General features: G+C 38.1%; 1 protein-coding gene across 3 annotated transcripts; it reads left to right on the top strand.

The window, feature by feature from the left end:
• The first annotated feature begins 319 nt into the window (after window positions 1-319).
• ECRG4 (ECRG4 augurin precursor) lies at window positions 320-20,807 on the top strand. Of its 3 annotated transcripts, none has more exons than XM_034419580.3 (5): window positions 320-650; window positions 10,791-10,947; window positions 12,514-12,561; window positions 14,774-14,931; window positions 20,414-20,807. In XM_034419580.3, the coding sequence occupies exons 2-5, from the start codon at window positions 10,851-10,853 to the stop codon at window positions 20,576-20,578; spliced, it is 468 nt and encodes a 155-aa protein (XP_034275471.1). In that variant the 5' UTR covers window positions 320-650; window positions 10,791-10,850; the 3' UTR covers window positions 20,579-20,807. The 3 variants fall into 3 exon arrangements, with proteins under 3 accessions (XP_034275471.1, XP_087751498.1, XP_034275481.1); XM_087895372.1 differs by having other exon boundaries at window positions 320-557; XM_034419590.3 differs by lacking the exon at window positions 320-650 and adding an exon at window positions 3,482-3,685.
• The last annotated feature ends 2,115 nt before the right edge of the window (window positions 20,808-22,922 follow it).

Genomic DNA, 22,922 nt, shown 5'->3' on the forward strand with positions numbered 1-22,922 from the left:
TTTTTAAAAGCTAAAATGTCCATAAGGCTTCAAAGTCCAGGGAGAAGTCAAAAGCAGAAGAACCTATCGACCAAGTGGGACTCACTAGTTTGACTCAGTACAATTTTTATTGCATTCTACTATCTTCTTTGATAGATGAAAATTCTTATTTCTCCTTAAGTCAAACAAACAGAAGTCTAACATATAACCTATCAAATGTGAGCTAGATAACATAGGTTTTCTCCCTCTTTCCTTGCAAATAACCTAAAAGGTTAAAATATACTGTGCAATCTGTTGCCAATATTCTACATATACATACACAGAGAAATTCCTTTAAGATGAGAACACTGTACATCTGCTTGGAATCATCTATAGTTCCTTTTAGAAATGTTGCTCTACAGTCTGAGCAGAAATATGATTCTTTTTCCCAATTCAGCTGTGAAATTCTTCATGGAACATTTTTTTTTCTGAAAAGGGCTGGCTTTTTGCAGTATGGAATTAATGTCCTTCAAACATTAGCCCTGACGATTTTAAGAAAAGTGTGATAATTTTTTTGTCTGTTGCTCAGTTACTTCTAGGTATGTTCAAAATAAAAACCAACTTGTTCCTGTAGTAGAAAAGGTGTATCCTTCCCAGCTAAGCAGGAAGACAGGAAGCAAATTACTTAAAAGGTATTTTATTAAATAAATTGTGCATTTAAATTAGAAATGGGAACTTTAAAAAAAATACAACAAATGAATTTATATAGAAAGAAGAAACTCTTGACAGTTTCATATTATTGCATTGTAAAGTTATAAAGACTGTGATTTAACCCTCATGGCATTTAAATGTAATACGTAATATTCTTTGGTTTGCATAGGGAAATATAGCTTGTGGAATGTTTCTTCTGTTTTATTAATAGTTGAGGCTGGATGTAATCTCTTCTTGCCTGCAATATTAAGTATAACCTGGGCTGTGTTCCATATGTCGTTAAATCTCACTGAGTTTACTTTTTGAGAATCTTTAGAAGCAAAAAATAATCATATTAATTAACTGAATGACTTTTTAAAGAGGCAGAATCGTTCATTACATGCTTCTTAAATATGAAACATATTATAATTAGATATCCTTATTCCTTCTGGTATTTCTAATATTACTTTTTGAACTATTATTATTAAAATCATTACCTAATATAATTAATAATTAGTCCAGCAGAATTTGTTTTCCTGTTTCTGACGAAGCACAGGGTTAATAGGCAGTCCAAGAACTCTTGCCACCAAGTGCAATGGGGTGCATAGATATACTTTTATATACCCACTTTTATATTTGTGCAAGATGATACCATGCTCTTGTGCAAGTCATTAACTTCAATAAATGTTTCAAGTGTGTTCTGCACATATTCTTTATATATCATTTGGAACAGCAAGTGAAAAACACCGTAGCTTTTCCCTTATTTTTAAAGATAGATGCTGTTTTATCATTTTAAAAAAATTCTTCGTTGCCAGAACATTAATCATGTTCATCTGTTGCTTGCTTAAAGTGTCATATTCCGCTTAGAAATGTTTGCTTTCTTCTGAAGTGATTTTAAGTACTGTTTTTATTTTTTCACCTTTTATCTGTGGTTTTAATGTTACAGTAACTTTTTTCAAATTATTTTAAAACATTTAATTTCAACAGTGAAATGAAAAAGAAAGCCATATATAACAATGAGTAGCGCTTTAAAAAAGTTGATTATGGCAATGAAATCATGATTAAAGTTTAGCACAACAAACAGTATAATTCTAATTATATAAAAATTAATATAGCAACTGATTTGACATTGTTGTACTACTTTGCAAGGCGGTGCCAAATCTGATATTCTATTTTGTTACATTTAACAATATACAATCTCCAAAGAATAACTTTCACTCAAGAGCTCAGCAAACCTGAATCTAAAAAATCCAACAGATTTCTGAGTTCTGAGATCAGGTCTCTAGTCTGTTTATTTTATTTTATATAAACAAGACTAATATGTATTCCTTTTTATTACTGACAATGTATAAAAATGGATGAACATAAAATGGAATGAAATCATTCATCAGAACTGCCATCTGAAACAGCAAATGGATGACAAGGGGCATGTGTGAGAAATAATGATTTATGAAAAATTTTGTACTTATATTTCTTCTTATATCATCTAAATACTACAGGCACTATTCATCCAATAAGTCCTGCCATAAGGAAGGACAATAGGTAAAATAGATTAATGTGTAGATTAAAGCAATCCTAAGAAAAAAATGTGACTTGCACATTCAGTTTCATAAATCTTCCTTGTTTCTATAGGACAATTGGGTCTCATGTTCATCTATCAAAAAAGAGCTTCTCTTAGCAGTGGCTTTTTAGACTGGAAAGATGGTGGTGGAGGCATTATCTTACTCTCTTTAATAAATAAATGGAATATTGTGAAGATGGATGGGCATACTTCTGCTCTTTCAGTTGCCCTTAGAAGCCTATCCATGTATGTAGGACATACCCCCTTACTAAGAAGGAATGAAAATAGTGATCATTCATAATTTGTTGAATAGTGTTACGATTTGCTACTTGTAGTAAATGATCACAATTGTGCCCATAATTTAGGTTGCTAAGTGAGGAATTTGTTACACATTTTGCTCCATTTTATGACTTTTCTTGCCACATTTGTTAACTGTGGTTGTTATATTAGTAACATGGTTGTTAAATAAATCTGGCTTCCCCATTGACTTTGGTGGTCAGGTCGCAAAAGGGGATCACGTGATCCTGGGACACTGCAACCGTCATAAATATGAACCAACTGTCAAGCATCCGAATGTAAATCACATGACCATGGGGATGTTGCAATGGTCATAACTGCGAATAATGGTCATAAGGCACTTTTTCAGTGCTGTTGTAACTTCGAACAGTCACTAAATGAACTGTTGTAAGTGGAGGACTACCTGTAATAATATATTTTTCTCCTTATCTATTCTAAGAATGGGAAAACTGTGAAGTTAGCTATCTAAAGACAAAGGGGAAAATTAATAATTAAAAGCTGCTTTGGCTTTTCTTTTGCCTGGAAGCTCTAAGGGCCTTGCAAAGTTAGTTAATTTTTGTCAAAGTCACACAACTGATTCCAAACTTCACTTTTTGGCACTTGGTAGAAAGTTTGTTAATATATATGTAGATGTTCTGGATCCTGCCTGTAATGGAATATTATCTGGTAGAGCACCTTTTCAGTCATGAGTGCTCACTCTTTGGAATATAATTTCCCGACGTTAGACTGGCCCTGGCCCACTTGGCCTTTAAAAGGTAAAGGTTCCCCTTGCATATATGTTCTAGTCGTTCCCAACTCTAGGGGGCGGTGCTCATCTCCGTTTCAAAGCCGAAGAGCCAGCGCTGTCCGAAGACATCTCCGTGGTCATATGGCCGGCATGACTAAATGCCAAAGGCGCACGGAACGCTGTTACTTTCCCACCAAAGGTGGTCCTATTTTTCTACTTGTATTTTTTACGTGCTTTTGAACTGCTAGATTGGCAGAAGCTGGGACAAGTAATTGGAGCTCACCCCGTTAAGCAGCACTAGGGATGTGAACAGCTGAACTGCCGACAAGCTCAGCATCTTAGCCACTGATTCCCTTCTTGGCCTTTAGTGAAGACTTAAAAAACCTGGTTCTGAGAGCAGGCTTGGATTCTGGAAGTGGACAGGAGCCCATGCAGGGTCATGTTGATTGTTGGTGAGTTTTGTACCGGTGATTGTGTTTGTTTGTTTTTTTTTAATTTTTTTAAAATGATTTTTATATTCTTTGTATTCTTTTATGTATCCGTTTTAATTGTTGCTAGCTGTATAGTTATGCATTTGAGATAGGCAGCCATATAAATTGGGAGTTGGTGTGTAATTTATATCTACATCAAAATCACTTTTATCTTTGTGGGAGAAGTCAAAAACTTTTTTTTATATGCAGACATCTCCATTGTCCTTTACTCTACCTAAAAAGCACCCCCCATAATACAGCCAACAGAGAATTCTGGTTATTCTCATATTATTCTCACATCTATTCATGTCTATTCTTCACATTATTGTCCCATTTGCCACAATGTTTTTCTGTCTGCTGATGACTGGGGCCACTCTGAAGTCTTAAGGCAAGGCGATAAAATTGCTAATAGGAAAATATTTTCTGTATCAAGGGCAGCTCTAGAAGTCCAGAATGGATCAAAAAAGGAAATGAGCATCACACATTTAGAATCACAGTCAAGTTTGCTAGAGAAAATTCCAATTGGGGACTAAAAATAAAAAATGAACACCACTAAATGGCTTATATAAAAAAACCCATACAGACTCTCTAGGTTAGGGATGTCAAACTCTTATTTCATTGAGGGCCACATCAGGGTTGTTTTTGACCTTGGGGGCCGGAGTGGGCGTGGACAAGGTGGGCGTAGATAGCTCGCTGTTACTCATGTTGGGGACACCTGTGGTGGCCTGAATGATCTGTCAGAGAAAACGGGCTCCTGAGCTCCATTTTTGCCTGCGACAGCCTCCTGCGACAGCTTCCTGCAACCCTATGCCAGGGAAAATGGAGCCCACCCAAGCTCTATTTTCACTGGCAGAGACACTGCGGGCCAGTCCTTTGCTGTTTCCAGGCCAGATCTAAGCACTCCGCAGTCTGGATCCGGCCCCGGGTCTTGAGTTTGATACCCCTGCTCTAGTTCTAGGGAAACCTTTCATACTGTTACACTGGTTTTTTTCCATTGTGTTGACTGGTGTTTACTTAAATGTAGGCTTACCCTTATTTCAGAATCACTCTAACCCACTATACAGTTAATTAAAGCTGGAAAAAATATGGTATCTGTCAGGAAAAAAATCTTTTAGAAATTCTATCAACAATCTTCCTGAGTCAAACCGAATGGGAATATTTTAAAGGCTTTCCTTTTTTTATTATTTTCAGTAATGATTTACTTTCCTTGCTTGTAGCCAAATTCTCTTATACTGCCAGTAAAGTTAGTCACATGCTGCCCACAGAGGAATTTATCACCAATTGGAACATTCTTATACTGCATTGTGTTTTTATTCTTATGTTTTAAACAGGTTTTATTTTGAACTCTGTTCTCTGCCTGCCCTAAACTCTTGGCTGTATAAATTCACTTCAGATTGTAACCCTATTAAAGGGATGCTCACAAGAAGATGAACACTTTTCCAAAAAGAAAAAAGGCCCTTGAGCTTTCCATTCTAGTGCTTCTAATTTACAGTAATTATCCTTACCAAATATAATTGCACATTGCATGTTATCACACCCTTGACATGAACATATGTGCTAATCAGCAGCAGAAAATTCTTCTATGGAAATATTTAGTTTAGGAAAAGAATCTGGCTCAATTCAACCACAGAATTAATCTTCCTTTGGTGCTTCTATTCACATCATTGTGGTAGCATTCTTGATTCCGATTCTTTAACTATTAAAATAAAATCCCTAGTTATAAGCCGGTTTTCGCCTGGCATTCATTTCTGCATCTGCATTACGACTAGTCAGGAGAGCCCAAGATTGGAAGTGCTGTTTCGTAGAAAGCTATCATTTTCCAGACAATTACCTAGCTCAGGCTTCGCTTGCTTTGTGTATTAGGCTTAAAGCTTAATGCAGCTTCACAAATGCTTTATTAAGTAAAACTTCCATTTTAGAAGGAGACAATGCATCCTAAGGGGAATATGAGGCATTTACTGCCCCCTTGCAGAACGAAAGAATATTAAAGCAGGGTTAATTAGATGGCGCCATATATGAACTCTTCTCCCCAATGAGGGCACAGAAAGCATTAAACCAATTTGCATATATACATCCACCAAAAAGGAGCATGGGGCTCAGATCCTGAAACTGGACTCCTCAATAACATTTGTCTGATGAAATTACCCAGAAAAAGGCTGCTACAATCTCTTTGCAGTTAGAAAATAGATTAAATGTGTTTATTTTGGTGTTCAAGGACTGATTTGTTTCTGACATATTTGGGTCATAACATAATAGTTCTTTTCTTGCTGTTACTTATATTATTTGCTTGATTCATGGATTTAATGCTGACTTTGGTTTTATTCTTCATAATATGCTTTAGCAGTAATTTTATGGCAAAAAATAAATAAATGAACCATCTTATTCAGGGCCCTAAGAAGTATATATTTTAAATGACAAATGAATACACCGGGGACAAATAAAATGCTGGCAAAAAGGCTTATAATTTGCATTCTGAATCTGCCTTTAGATTTATCTGCAAATACAGCTTTATAAGTATTTCATCATGCAATTATTGGAAGATTATTAAAAAAAATAAAGAATGATATATAAATAGTGGATTTTATATGCTTAAAATTGAGGCCCATGAGAATAGGCTGCCAGAGTTGTGTGGTTATTAGAACTAACACAAATAGTAGAAAAGAGTTTACAAACTTCGTTAGGAAGACTGACTGTGACCTTACAGGTCTCAAGGATAAAACACTTTGCTTGCTTTTTGCGTTTCCTTGTTTCTTTTCATTTCCCTATTTTTTGTGCCATTTTGCCTGATGAAAAATTCTGGGGTACTCAACAGCTTGTACATCTTTTTCGGCTATTTTGATTGACCCAATCAAAGTATTACCATGATTATTAAACTGTTTCATGGATGGACATGACTGCTCCTATATTGGAAACCTTCAGAGATGTGTGGATTATTGATTGATTTATTCATTAGTTAGGTTTTGGTTTGGCTTCTCATTCAGGAGCACCAAGTAGTTTACATAGCATCCTTCCTCTCATTTTTCCTACAGAAACAATCCTGTAAGGTGGATAGGACTGAGAGAGCATACCTGGAAATAATGATCTTAACCTGGTTTCCAGAGTCTAATTAAAGATGTATTCTACAGTAGGCTCTCAAAGAGATTCTGCCAAACTGTAAAATGGCATTTTTTTCTGATGGATTAATTGATAGAGCAAAATTCAGAAATATAACACTTTAGAATTGCTAATCCATCAACTACTTCTAATCTGTCTAACATGTAAACTGCATCTGAATCACCACCATTTCTTCCTTTACCATTGTCTTATCTTCTTAAATGCAGAACAAGTTTAATCCTACAGCTCACAAAAATGTACGACTTTTAATAAAATTTGTTAGTCAGAAAAGCTACCCCCAGAGGCCTTCTTCTGATTTTTAACATTCAGAAAGTAAAAAATAGCTTTCTTTTCCACTTGAGGATTTGGAGTAGGGCAATTAGGTAGCTTATTGGTTTCTGGCGCTACGCTGACTCCATTATGTCTTCCTAGCTGCTGTCGCATGAGGCATGTGGGTGGTGGAATGTGGATCATTGTTTCTCAAATTAGAAATAAGATTTCTTAATGCAGTTTTACATTTTCCTCTCACCTAATATCTCCAGTAAACCAGGTCAAACCAACTGACGAAGATAGACAGGTAAATAAACTTGCTCACAAAATGGTCACAACCCTATTGCTAATTAAGTTTATCAAATTAAGCCATGACTTATATTTTACTTTTAGCTTTCCATTCTTTAACCATAGGAATAAATTAATATCTTAAAACAATACTTCCTTGCAGCTGATGAAATGCATTGCAGTCAAGAAAAACTCACAACGTAACTTCAGAAGCCTAAGGGAACTCTGTTGCCATCTAGCTCCACATTTGGAAACTGTTATATAAGCCATAGTTGTAGATGTAAATATCTAGTAAGCATTTCCTTTATCCTACCCTGCCAAAGAGTATATTGGAATTGACCCAGCTTAATAAGAAAGTTTTTAACTTCTGTATCTTTTCTACCATTCTTTCTCTGGTAAATTGAAATCCACAAGAAAAGATTGCAAAGGCCAAAACATATCTGAAGGTGTGATAGCTTTTCCAGTCATGCTACAAGGGAGAAAGATACTATTTTGAGTAAAAAGAGGCCTGATCCCAGCCTCTCAATCTTCTGGAGGATTATAACAGGCTGTCATCATGGCACTTGAACAGACTGAAATGGATTTTCATCTCTTTGGTGTTTGCTATAGGAATTAGGGTACTATGGGGATTTAGGAGATAATTCCCTCTAAGCAACAAGAAACTGCCAAAATCATGTTCCAAAGGTGCTTATTCAGGAGGCAACTGGACTTCCTTGTTTTTTTCTTTTGAAGATGTTTCACTTCTCATCCAAGAAGCTTCTTCAGCTGACAGGCTTCTTGGATGAGAAGTGAAACGTCTTAAAAAGAAAAAAAAACAAAAAATTCCAGTTGCCTCCTGAAAAAGCACCCTTTGGGAAAACCATGACCTGGATGAGATTCCAGAGACTTTTGCAAAAATCATGGTGCCAGAATTCAGGTGTTGCAAATGGTGCCAGGGACTGCATATCTCATTTGGATTGCCCCTCCTATTCAATGAAAAAGCTCTGCTCAATCATAATGCAGTAAGGTCTGATAAGATGTCTGATGAGTTTCAATTTGGCGAGGAAAGGACAGTAGAAAGAAAAGTGCTACCATAATGCATTCATATCTCTAAATCAGTGTTTCTCAATCTCAACAAATTTAAGATGTGCGGACTTCGATTCCCAGAATTCCCCAGCTAGCAATTCTGGGAATTGAAGTCCACATAACTTAGAGTTGCCAAGGTTGAGAAATACTGGTGTAACTTATAAAACAGGGGTATCCAATTTTGGCACCTTTTAAGCCTTGTGGACTTCAACTTCCAGAAATTCCCAGCCAGCAACTTTTTTGACAAAGGATCATGTGTTTTGTTTTTATCAGAAGTAAAAATGAATATTTCTGAATGAAAGAGATTCCTGGTTGTCTTATTTTGAAAGTAATTGGTTAATAGTGTTTAGATGTTTTTTGGGTGCACTGTAAAATAATGGGAATATAACTTTTCCAGGTATTAGTGAATCCACTGCTGAAAGGGATAATCCTTGATAATCCTATTATTTAATGGGAGAACTATTTGTTGTTTCAATAGAAGGAAATATATATTATGTTTGGGTTGAACTGTTGAGTTCTTGGGTTGGTCAACATCTACAACCCCACTTTCCGTTGCACTGAGGATGTTACCTAGCTGGATAATAAAACATCTACAAGAAAGCAATCTAGTTCAGAGAGTACCAAGAAGTCCACTATTTCATAGGGTAGCATTCCCAGCTTATGTTTTACTGAACAAATTCAACACTAGCGCTAGCGTAATTTTTGTACTTGAGGCATTGAATGACCTAGAAACTGAATGGACTAGAAGTGAAGCCCTGTGTTCTCCATGGACTGAAGAACCCTCAGTTTTTCTGACCTTTTTCTATTGGAAAAGCAATTTCTTGACAGCAGGATTGCCCTTGAAGTGCTGGGTACTTACTTTCTCAGGATGGATGGAAGCAGTAAAATAGCAGAGGGATCCACTTATCTAAGAATAGTCCGTAGACAAGTTGAAACTAATTAGTAGCAATTAGAAGTAAAATAGCTTAAGGTGGCATGAAGAAAACATGCAAGTATACTAGCTTGTATTTTTGGTGGATCTTTCAATCTAAAACAAATGAGGAACAGTTACAGGAACTGGGCATGGCTACTCTAGCGAAGAGAAGGACCAGGGGAGACATGATAGCAGTGTTCCAATATTTACGGGGCTGCCCAAGAGTGGAAGGGGTCAAGCTATTTTCCAAGGCACCTGAAGGCCAGATAAGGAATAATGGATGGAAACCGATCAAGAAGAGATTCAACCTAGAAATAAGGAGAAATTTTCTGAGAGTGAGAACAATCAACCAATGGAACCGCTTGCCTTCTGAAGTTGTTGGAGCTTCCTCACTGGAGGCTTTCAAGAGATTGGAGTGTGATCTGTCAGAAATGGTGTAGGGCCTCCTGCTTGGGGGTTGGACTAGATGACCTCCAGGTTCTCTGTTTAATCTGTTAAAAGTAATTTGGGTGGGGGGTTGGACTAGATGACCTCCAAGTTCTCTTCCAACTCTGTTAATCTGTTAAAAGTAAGCAGCATTTCCTATATGAGGGGTTGTCTGATATCCACCTACTGCCTTGGGCTTTGATCCTGATAAATTTCTAACCAATATAGTTATGGATGGGAAGTGGGGGGGGGACTTACAATGGTAGCCAATGTCTGAAGTGGAGAGGAGAAATTAAACAATTGAAGCCTAAGCACTTTTTAAGTTTCCTCACACACACATAACATCTCACCCCCCCCAAAAAAGGGGGTGTGTGCTTCAATCTTAAATTTTATTTCAATTTTAACTTCAAAAAGTTAAAAGTTAACTTTTAATTGCCCCGTGGATGCCTCCCTCCCCCCCCCCATGCTGGCAGGGGATGATGGGCTACCGGGGTGAGGGAACCCGGTCAGGGAATGCTAATACAATCTACTGTCACTGAATAGAGTTAAGTTCCTGTGTGTGTGTGTGTGCATTCTTGCATTTTGTGAATGCGGTTTGGCAGCAAGAGAGATGAGCCGGAAAGATGGGGAAACCTCGAGAGTTTTTCAACTGCTTTTGGAGCACATTTAGCAACTGCTGTGTAGCTCCAGTCCCCCCACCCTGCGGATGTTTTACCGATGTACAGTTAATTGAGGCTGGAACCGCCATCTCGGATGTGCTACCGGAATGGTTGGAATTGTAGCCAGGAGACTTTTCCGGCGCCGAAGAGGTTTGCCTTTGGAAACCTGGCAAGCCACGTTGCTCCCGTTCCAAGGCGATTTCCACTCCGTTCCAGATCCGGAACCCCCTTCCCGTCCTTCCAGCCAGCGAGGGGACAGCGGGATAACGAGAGGGGGAGGGGGGGGTCGGCTGAGAAAGGACCCGGACTCTTCCCGCCGCTTTCTTCCCACTCAACTCCGCCGACTCGCGCGCGCACTTTTTCCCCCCCGCAGGTGCCCGAAGGACCGTGCAGCAGCGTGGAACAAAAAGCTCCTCTCTGAGGACCCGCCGGGATGCCGCTGCCGAGCCGCGCTTGGTCCCAACGGGCAACTCTGCCTTTGGCTGCGCTGGTGGGGCTCCTTCTCCTCCTCCTTCTCTGCCCGGGCCCGGGTGAGTCAGCCGAGCAGGCGTGGCGGGCAGACTGTGCGTGCTCGGGAAGGGGAGGGTGAGCGACTGGCGAAAAAGGAGGCGCTTAACGTAGGAGACACCCGCGCTCCCGTTGTTGAATAGAGGAGGAGTCTCCAACCTTGGCAACTTTAATATTTGTGGACTTCAACTCCTAGAATTCCTCAGCCAGCAAAGCTGTTGGAGTCCCCTGGAATAGTGGCTGTTCCAGTGGTGAAATCCAATTTTTTTTTTACTATTTACGTGGCTTGGTGGGTGTGGCAGTGGCAGGCATGCCCACCAAGCCACACCCACAGAGGGTTTGGCTTGGTGGGCATGGCAGGGGAAGGATACTGCAAAATCCCCATTCCCTTCCCACTTCTGGGGGAAGGATATTGCAAAATCTCCATTCCCACCCTGCTCTGGGGCCAGCCCAGAGAACTACTTTGAACTACTCAAAATTTCCGTTACTGGTTCTCCAGGAAATTTTGAGTAGTTTGGAGAACCGCCAAATACCACTTCTGGCTGGTCCCAGAGTGGGGTGGGAATGGAGATTTTGCAGTATCCTTCCCTGCTATGTCCACCAAGCCACGCCCACAGAAGTGTTAGTAAAAAATTTGAATTTCACCACTGTGATAGAATATAGAGGTCAGTGAAAGAAGATAATGCGTGCCTTCCATACAGATCAGTGTTTCTCAAACTTGGTCATTTAAGATATGCAGACTTCAACTCCCAGAATTCCCTATGCTGGCTGGGGAATTCTGGGAGTTGAAATCCATACATCTTAACGTGGCCAAGTTTTGAAAACACTGGTCTGGAGCCTCTCGGCTCTGTCCTGCTGGATGATGGGGAGAGCATGCATAATGGAATTACAATTGAACAGCTCTTGAAGGCCCCAGATTTATGAACATTGGTATTGAGTAATAAAAAAGGATTTTGCCTGGACTCATCAGCTCTTGTTTTTGCCTTTTTAAATACTTGTTTTCGGCTTTTTTACCTGGAGCCCAGGGATGAGCAACAAGGGCAACTTTATGACCTGTAGACTTCAGCATGGCTGGCTCAGGAATTCTGGGACTTGAAGTCCACAGGTCATAAAGTTGCCATTGTAGGCCACCTGCCCTACCCCAATGATTTAGGGAGAATTGCTTGTTTATAAAGAGGGCTCATGGTGGTTGATTCTTTACTCTTTCCTTTCTTTCTTAAGAAACAGTGCCATTGTTTACTATTTTTTCAAGTTAATGCCAACATTTTTGTGCATGTACAGCTCTAGAAACGCATTCCTTAGTAGTGTAACATACGGCATGAATCTAAACATGTTATTCTCAAATATGTCTATTCCTGAAATAGACAAGCTTCTTTAAATATTAGTTATGTAGTTTTATTCATTGATGTTTGTTGGAAATGCACTTAAAACACCATAGTTTAAGTACTGGAACATTATTTGTACTGAGCACAGAGAAGGAAAATTATTTGTGTTCATCACTCACATAATTTCCTGTCTAAAAAGTAACATTGCATAGGAAAAATGTGCATTATTTATACACTTAACTACTTAATTTTGCTTTTCTTCAGGTGTTTCAAAGGCAAATAAATTTAGGCTGATGCTTCAGAAAAGAGAAGGTAAGCCTGTCTTAAGATACATAGATTTTCTTACACGTTAGTTGGAAAAATAATTAAAAATAGAGAACTACATATTCAACCTGTCCAATTTCTTCCCTGTAATTTAAGAGACAGTGACTTGGGTAAAAAAAATCCCTGGCATGTATTTTCTGTAGAACTCTCCCGTTATTTTAGTTGACTCAAATTAAAAAGGAGTGTGTGTGTGTGGGGGGGAGAGAGAGAGGGGGGGGGGAAGAAAGAAAGAAAGAAAGAAAGAAAGAAAGAAAGAAAGAAAGAAAGAAAGAAAGAAAGAAAGAAAGAAAGAAAGAAAGAAAAAGTTGGGAAATCAGTAATGTCCATCCTGTTATTTTAGTTGAGTCAAATTAGAGAGAGAGCCTTTCAGAATAAATGCAAAGCTACCCATGAATGACTAAGCTAACAAAAGACTATAGCAGCCTAAACTTTGCAGAATGGTGAGTATGGCTTTAGAACACTTTCAATGGTTTGCTTTCATATAAGCTATAGATCTGGTCTTGAGATGAGAGTAATGAACAATTTTGAAGAATATTTGTGGCTGCGGGTTGGGATTTGGAATGTTAGTGTTCACTACTCATGTTTTTTTCCTCTTGAAAATGTTTCATGGCCAAACAAGGCAACATCATCAGTGCTGCATCTAGCAAATCAAGATGTAGATAAGAAAGAGCCAAGACAATAGCCAGGAACAACCTAAAATGAAATAATCCAGCACAGTAGATCAGTCAGAAACAAGCTCACAAACTATAACAATCCTGCTGAAGACATACGGACAATCTGCCATGCATAAAAAGCCAACAAATATCACTTCCTTGCATCAAAACATTGGCAATGTTACCTACTTTGATAATAAAACATTTACAAAAAGAAACCCAAGCTTCATGAACACCAAGATCTGATGAGAGCAGTGAGCCTTAAACTGGGAGAAACTGAAATTCAGTCCTGCCCAAATAGAAAGTGCAGAAAGAAACTCATAACAACTCACCTTGATTTTGTTTGGGGTATAGGTCATTGTTGATTTATGACCATAATGGAACCTGTCTATTACAGTCATACGTTTTGATGGTCTTAAAATGGGTCACCCATGTGACCGATATGATTGTACAAACTTTTTTTGTGGTGGTTGTAAAATGAACACTGCATTTATAAGGCAAATTTTTCACTATGGGCAGAAAATCTTGGTTTTTATCAAAAAGTCATAAAATGCAGTCATGGGATGCTGGAAACAGCTTTAAATGTAAGGGGGTGGGCAGCTGTTGAAACATTGGAATCAAGTTGTAAATACCCCTAACAAGGTCCCTTATACTTTTAAATTATCACTAAGCAATTGCTGTAAGTCAAAGACTACCTGTAAGATGGGGCAAAGAGAATCTGTGACAAGCTTTCAAGACTCTGTTTCTGTAACAATACAGAAAGCACATGCTCACATTTGCGAACCGATAGGGAAGGTAAGTGAATCCCACCTCTGGATAGTGCACCAGTGCACTATCCCATCTCTGGATAGTGCACTAGTGAGGCCACACTTGGAATTCTTCAGCCAGTTCTAGTTACCACAATACCAGAAAAAAAAAAAAAAGCTGATGCCCTAAAAAGAGTGCAGAGAACAGTAACAAAGATGATAAGGAGTCTAGAGGCTAAATGTACGATAATCGATTGAGAGAAATAGGTACGTGTAGCCTAACAAACAGAAGGCGTAGGGGAGACATGATAGCTATCTTCCAATATTTGAAGGGCTGTCACAGGGAAGAGGTCAATTTATTTTCCATAGCACCTAAGGGAAAGATGCAGAGCAATGGGTGGAAGCTCATCAAAGGGAGATTCAACCTGGAACTAAGGAGAAATTTCCTGACAGTGAAAACAGTTAGTTAATGCAACAGCTTGCCTCCCAAAGGCATCACTGGAGATTTTCAAGAAAGATTGGACAACCATTTGTCTGGGATTGTATAAGGATTCCAGGCTTGGGCAGGGGGTTGTACTACAAGACCCTTTCAGCCCTATGATTTTAGGCCATCATCACAGACCTCATGTGAAAAAAAAGAGTACTTTAAGAATTTATTTTTTATTCAGGGACTGTGTTGTGCTGATAACATAGGATATTTTACTTTTTAACAGTGGCATTTTCTTCATCTCTTGTACTGAGTATTCAACTGAGTTGAATGTAGTCAACATATAGATTTGGTGTTTTCAATTTTTGCTTCAGCCCCTGTTCTGATGAAGGAAGAGATGTCTGTTAAAGAAGATAAGGCCAAGGAATTCTTAAACAATTTGAAACGTCAGAAGCGGCAGCTTTGGGACAGAAGTCAGCCTGACGTACAGCAGTGGTACCAACACTTTCTCTATTTGGGTTTTGATGAAGCTGTAAGTGGCATAGTTGTTTTAACTTTCAATAATGTAGTTCAGTGATCTGAATTAGCACTGTGAAAATCGTGTTGGATTCAGGATAATTGCCTAATGTTTTATTTTCTTCTAAATAAGCTTCACATTTATATTATAGATATGGAAAGGAATTCAATTTAGTTTGAATCTTATAATTATATTCATTACAGTAGATATGGGAAACCTGCCTTCTTTATAAGCGAAATCATTCCCCTTGTTATAAATGAATTTGAGAAGGTGAATTCTTAATAATGGTCACAGCAGGTCAAGCTTGATAACTGTTTCAGGCATCTATTTGAACTAATTTAATAGCAATAGCACTTAGATTTATATACCGCTTTACAGTGCTTTACAGTCCTCTCTCTAAGTGGTTTACAAAGTCAGCATATTGCCTCCAACAATCTGGGTCCTTATTTTACCGACCTCGGAAGGATGGAAGGCTGAGTCAACCTTCCATCCTGAGCCTGGTGAGATTTGAACTGCCAAATTGCAGTCAGCTGGCAGTCAGCAGAAGGAACCTGCAATATTGCACTCTAATTGCTGTGCCACCATGGCTCTAACTTCTGACAAAGTTTTTCTGGGAAAAAGCAGTTATTTAATGACATGAAGAGCCGTGGTGGCGCAGTGGTTATTTAAGAGTGCAGAACTGCAGGCTACTTCTGCTGATCACCAGCTGCCAGCAGTTATAGAAATCTAATAAAATGAAAAAATGAAATGAAATGAATCTCACCAGGCTCAAGGTTGACTCAGCCTTCCATCTTTCCAAGGTAGGTAAAATAAGGACCCAGATTGTTGGGGGCAATATGCTAACTCTGTAAACCGCTTAGAGAGGGCTGTAAAGCACTATGAAGTGGTATATAAGTCTAAGTGCTATTGCTATAGTGCTATGAATGCACAGAAAACATGGTTTTACTGAGGCATAAATGGGGCATGCAAATAAAACACATTTGTATCATGGATAAAGTATTTCATACTGCAAACAGAAACCTGGAATTATATATTATGTCCTCCTTCATCCCTGTGGTCAAGAATTGCCCTAGAAATGGAATTCCAATACTTTTCAGCATGGGAAGTTAATGAATCAATTTTTCATGCAGGCATTTTACCTGTCAAATCAAACCACTTTAATTTCTGCATATAGTTAGTGTGCATGTGTTATTTGAATCTAAGATATAGTTGTTTTTGGAAGGAAAAGGCAAAGGAGACATACAAAAAAAAACATGAATGAGAATGGCTTTGATACCAATTTGTTAGGAAGTCACATGCTAAATTGAGAATAGAAAGGAATAAGGAAAAGTACAGTGAAGTCTTATTGGATGAACTATTTATTATAAACTGAAGAGACTGCAAATTGATGTTTATTTGAATGTACATCAGGCGGTTTCAATACTTCAGAATTTGAAAAACCATGTTCGAGCTCTTTAATTTTTGTTTATTTATACTAATACTAATATAATATATATATATATAATTTATTATATTATATATATATATATATATATATATATATATATATATATATATATATATATATATATATATATATATATATATATATATATATAATAAAATAATATAATATAATAAAATACTAATATATTTTCTTTATTTCTGAAAATAAATACAGTAAAAGTTACTTCTAAAGAACACTGGAAAACTGATAGAGGTTGAATCCTAGATATAAATTCACTTTCCAATCAGCATGTTTTTTTAAAACAATACAATAAATACTTAATGCAAAAGAAGTGAATGAGATACGGTAATCTTTCAATTATTCAGGGCCTTTTTGCCCTTGATTCACTCTTTATGACATTTTCCCCATTGCAGGAATGTTTGAGAAGCAAAGCCTTTTTTGTTCTAAATATTTCTATAGAAAACAATTTCATTTGATAGGATTTTGAATGAGAATTGGTGGTACTTATTAAAATGGAAGTCATGTATTACCCAGAAAAATGTTTGTCATAGTAATTAGAGCGCTGAGTTTTAATAGAGGAAAGACAGGTTCAAGTGTTCATTGGCCCCAAAGACCATTAGAAGTAGAAGATCCAACCTACTCACTGTAGGCCCCTGAAAACGGAAATGGGGGAGGGGGGAACACTAAACCCCACCCCTGGTGAGGAGCCCTGGTGGCGCAGCAGACTAAAGCACTGTTATTAACATCAGCTGCCTGCAATTACTGCAAGTTCAAATGTCACCAGGTTCAAGGTTGACTCAGCCTTCCATCCTTTCTAAGGTAGGTAAAATGAGGACCCGGATTGTGGGGGCAATAAGCTGATTTTGTATAAATATACAAAAGTATGAAGGCTATTGCTAGCCTTTATACATTGTAAGCCACCCTGAGTCTCCGGAGAAGGGCGGCATTTAAATCAAATTAAAAAAAAAAAACACCTTTAATGCCTTGCACTGGGATTACACTTGCATTGGGATTCAAATATAGGTAGTCCTCAACTTACAACCACAATTGGGTCCAAAATTTCTTTTGCTAAGGAAGAGAGTTAAGTGATTATTGTCCCATTTATGACTTTTTTTGCCCTGTTAAGTGAATCACTTCAGTTGTTAAAATTAGTCACATGGTTGTTAAGTGAATCTGGCTTCCCCATTGACTTTGCTTATCAGAAGTTTGGAAAAGGTGATCACATGACCCCGGGACACTGCAACCGTCATAAATACATGCCAGTTGCCACGCATCTGAATTTTGATCACATGACCATGGGGATGCTACAATGGTCTTAAGTCACTTTTTTGAGTGCCATTATAATTTCGAATGGTAACTAAATGAATGGTCCAAGACTACCTGTATAAATTTTTGGGTCATTTTCATGTCATTGCTATTTATATTAGCCACATTTGCTACTGTCAGGGCTGCTGTGAGTATAAAATGAGATGAGGCCTTGATAAAATAAAATATGTCAGATTTCCAATAGTAATGTGTAAACAAGATATAGATAAACTGTGATCACACGATCACTTTATTGTTTCTGTCATTCAAGCAGAGAAACAAGCTAGTTAACTATAGTTTCACCTGATAAATGTTGGTGAACAACTAATCAAGCCAGGATGCTGTTGTATTTTAAGCTGGTATCAAAAATATTCACAAAATTGATCAGGTAATCCATAAAGCAGAGTAAAAAATAAACACTTTTAAAAATCCAAATGACTGTTATTATAATAATTTACACACCATCGTCATGAAAGGAAAATAATTTATTAAAAAAATGTGCATAATATTCATCTGTAAAGTGCCAAAATACTATAATAAGCAGTCATGTATGCAGAAAATATAGCTAAACACTGATAGCATAGCTTAAAATTTGAACCAGTAGTTTTACTTCATTAAATAGAATGGAATCAAGTTTCAAAGTTCAAGGTAAAATTTGATTCACATTTTCAGCAACTCTTTATAGGTAGTCCTCGACTTATGGCCAGCACTTAGTGACTGTTTGACGTTCTAATTGGCCTATCTGGAAGGCTAGTTACAACCCGGACTCAAAGTTTCAATGGTCATCCCCACTGTGTCACATGACCACACTCTGGTTGCTTAGCAACCAGACTGCCTTTATAGCTGTGTCCCATGGTCACATAATCACATTTCACAATGGTTTGCCAAAATATGGCATTTACTTCTGCTTTTCAGCAAAATTGTAAGGGAACCATTTGTTTGCTTAACAACTGTGGCATCTGCTTAATGAACTATTTTGATTCACTTAGCAATTGCTGCAAAAAAAGTTATAAAATCGTGACCAACCCACTTTATGGTCATCTTGAGTTATGACTGTGATGGGCAGGCTCCATTATGGTCATGACTCAAGGACTACTTGTATTCTCCACCCGAAATGAATTATAAAAGCACACAAAGAAATGTACTAATATTTTTAAAGCACTTTAAGCAATTCATGTTAAATATTAAGCAGAATTTGGCAACCTTATTGGGAATTTCTGTCTTTTCTTGACATAAACTATATACAGTTCTATTTTATTCTTCATAGAAAGAGTAGATGTTATATTAATGGATTATTATTATTTATTGGTTAATCTTTAGTGAGATTCACAGCCTTTGAGGCTGGTTAATAGCTCAGCAGCTCGAGTCCTAACCAAGGACCTAGGAACTGTTAAGGTATTATTATTATTATTATTATTATTATTATTATTATTATTATTATTATTATTATTATTATTATTATTATTATTATTATTATTATTATTATTATTATTTCTATGCCGCGCACACTCCAAGGACTCTGGGTGGCTTACACCAAAGACAGTATACTAAATAGCATATTGCCCTCAACAATCTGGGTCCTCATTTTACCCACCTCGGAAGGATGGAAGGCTGAGTCAACCTTGAGCCGGTGAGATTTGATCTGCTGAACTAGCAGTCAACTGAAGTAGCTGCAGTACTGCACTCTAACCACTGCGCCACCTCGGATCTGGGTGTTCCACTGACTGTCCTTTTACTTTATAGCAGAGGTGGGGAACTATGACTCCTTTATGACTTGTGGACTTCAACTTCCAGAATTCCCATGGCTGGCTCAGAAATTCTGGGGGTTGAAGTCCAGAAGTCATAAAGGGGCCATAGTTCCCCACCTCTGCTTTATAAGGTCATGATGATTCCAAAGTGAGGATATTGCCAAGGGTCTCCTCCATGAACTCAAAGAGGAGGCGGTAAAATCATGCTGGACAGAAAGTTGTAGATTTTATAGGTGGTCTATAAAAGTAGCAAAGGGCATATTTCTGAATTCTCTCATCATACACCAACTTAAAGATAGGAAACAGCTGAGCTGTTTCTGGAGATTAACGCTAGCCGCTTTTCCCTGATGAATGCTTTAGCCCTCTCAAATACCAATTGCTTGAAGCTCTGAGCAGAAAGCTTGCTATTATACATAATCTCTTTGTTTGCTTTTCTCTATTTGATTTGAATCCATTCTGAAGTTAAAGAAGCTAGAAAGTCAAAATACATTATTTTAAGTCAATAGTTTAAACGCTAAATCCATGTGATGGTAATTCCTATTTCTAGGAGAAAGAAGGCACTGAAATGTAAATATTTTACTGTATTTCCATAATAAACTTAGGTCTTTTAGGTACAGATTTGAGATTCATACAATATTTGAACAATAACTTTCAAAGTTTCAATGTCCTAATATATTCTACATTCTAATCAGCTATTTGATTTGGATACTTCACTTATTCCTGCACTGAGAAATAAATTGGACCTTGGAATTAATGGCTTCTTCTGGCTATATAGTTTAGTTGCAAAAATAATTAATTAACTTTTAAATTAGAAGATTATGTTCCATGGTGTATTACAGAAAACGGGATATAGTACTTATACCATTTTGGATGAAAATATCTGATCAATATTGAAAGAAAAATATATTTCAATGCTTCTAAAGCATAGCATTTTTATGAACATAAAATGCAAATCGATGGTCACTTTTTCCCTTTTTTCCCACTTTTTTTTCTGCAGAAATTTGAAGATTATGTCTCCTACTGGTCAAACCTAGGCCGTGATGGCCATGAATATGATGGTGGCTATTATCATCATCATTACGATGAAGATGCTCCTATTGGCCCACGAAATCCAGACACCTTCAGACATGGAGCAAATGTCAATTATGATGATTATTATTAAGATTATTCTCTGTCTTAACTATTGTTATTAACCCTTTCCTCTCTGTATTGACTATATTAATTCTTTCTTCTCTGTGTAAGGACACTAGAAAGATTTTTTAAAATTGATTTTAATCTGGTTCTTAATTTTAGCTGATGGAATTGGGGAAAGAAACCAAGAAAAATTGGTCTTGCATATATTCCTTAACATATCTGCTTTAAAATTAAAGCTTTTTTATACAACATTTTAATTACCGTAGTATTCTGGTGAAATACATTATGAAGATTAACTTTACTGAGACTAATATGTCCATCTATTTTATATTAATGTACATCTTACAACGAATAAAAAAAAAAGAACAACAGTATCATACAGTAACATCCTATTACCCACCACAGGGCCATGATATCACCATACCAACTCTGCATTTTTCTGGATCCACTCCCATCTTAGCCCAATCATGGGGAAGAGTCAGGGTACATGGCCTGAAGGTTCAAGGCTAAAAGGATAATGGCCCTCCGGATCCCAGGGGGTCAAAAATGGTAAGCTATTCTGTCTTGCTAGGGTTGAGTTGCAGTAAGGTCTTCCCCATCCAGAGCCTTCAGGCATTGGGTCAGCACCCGAACATCATTACCTGTCCAGTCAGGGGTGGAAGTGTATAATTATCATTTGCATATTGATGAAACACTACTGCCAACTGACCTCACCCACGGGCTTTATTTGATGTTAAATAGAAGTGATGAGAAACCAAGCCTTGAGGCACCTATTTAAGATAAGACTTCTCTTCCCCAAATTCTTTTACCAATGTCAGGAAGTGAAAAACACTGCAAAACAGTGACTTCTACTTCCAACCTTCAAATCCAATCCAGAAGGATGCTCTCGTTGATGGTACTAAAAGGTGCCGAGTGATCCAGATGGGCCAGGATGGATCCCCATCCCAAGTTTTTCAGATCAACAAATGTGACCAATGCCATGTCAGTACTGTAAAACTGACTGAAAAAGGTCTAGATAATATAATTCATCCAGGATTCTCCAATGCTAAACACCCACCACTTTATCAACGATCTCTTCTGAGTCAGCCTTAGCAGAAGCAAGAAACAGACTTCTTGTCACGAAAAACCCCTCTTTATTTACCTTTTGTGAATTAATTCCATTCACCACCGAAACGTCCAGGCAATAGTCCAGGCAAAGAGTTAATTGCAGTAACAGACCTTATCAGTTCCTTGCGATAATTGCAAGGCCTTGAGCTCCAAACCGAAAGGTTGCAAATTAAATTCTGGGAAGCAGTCTTTCAGGCATGAAACACAATGAGCAAAATCTTCAGAAATACGAACTGTATGACAACCACTCCCCTTTCCTTCTATTTATTCCCCAGGGAGGGGCCATTCAGCATCCATGTGTGCTTTGCTTCCCGAATCGACTCCTTGTTCTCTGTTGATCACATCTCCTAACTGCTCTGCGCATACATGCATCTGGAACAGGCCCTAGCTGTTCTTCCTCCTCACTCATATCAGCCTCCAAAGGCAGCTGCCCCTCCGGTGGCTGGGAAATGTCTAACAGCTCTGGCTCTATCTCTGTGTCCGACACAGAGCATCCATCAGAGCCTTCCCCAGACTCCAGAACTGGCCCAATTTCCTCCCCAACCTCATCGTCTGAGTCTGTCTCCAACTCTGCTGGCAGCTGGCGGGTCACAACACAATCTTCCCCCAAACATTGCCAGCTCCTGAGAAGCCTTAACCAACTGGGGAGGGAGAAGAGCCCAGATACATAACAAGGTCATAGAAACAAGGACCCTATCTACTTTCTCAACATCAACTGGCTCAAACTCTCCCAACTAACAAAGTGAGTCATTTCCATAGGACCTGCCCAGCCAAGTTTACTTCAGTAAAGCCAAGTACCTTTATCTGACGGGCTCTACAGGAGCTCTCCTGACCATTCCTTACCTAGAAGGGGTCTAGTCACCTAGAATAAAGCTGCTGGTTGTCTGTATGCAGATACAATAAGAGTGAAGAAGTGAGCTTATTTTGCCCTAATAAAGACTCCTTCCTGTGCCTGTTTGCTTGTATTCCTTCAGCAGTGCTCTCGTGCCACTACATCTCCTGAAGACCCTTGACAAAGTATAAGGATCTAGAGGAGCCACAATCACATAGGCCGCACAATCAGAGTAGTGAGTCAATCTTCTTAAATGCTCATTTCAGTTTGCAACTAAAGCCCTGGCTGAACCATGCACCAATGTCATCTTCATCCTCAAGGAAAAAACATAGTCCAGTGGCCCTTTTTGGGGAAAAAAGCACCTCTGAAACAACCATGACTTGGATGACTGAGAATCTCCATAGTTACACCTTCAGGAATAACCTCAAGTTTC

This window comes from Pantherophis guttatus, chromosome 5 (genome assembly GCF_059756535.1).
Source record: "Pantherophis guttatus breed Tessera chromosome 5, ASM5975653v1, whole genome shotgun sequence".
Classification (NCBI taxonomy): Eukaryota; Metazoa; Chordata; class Lepidosauria; order Squamata; family Colubridae; genus Pantherophis; species Pantherophis guttatus.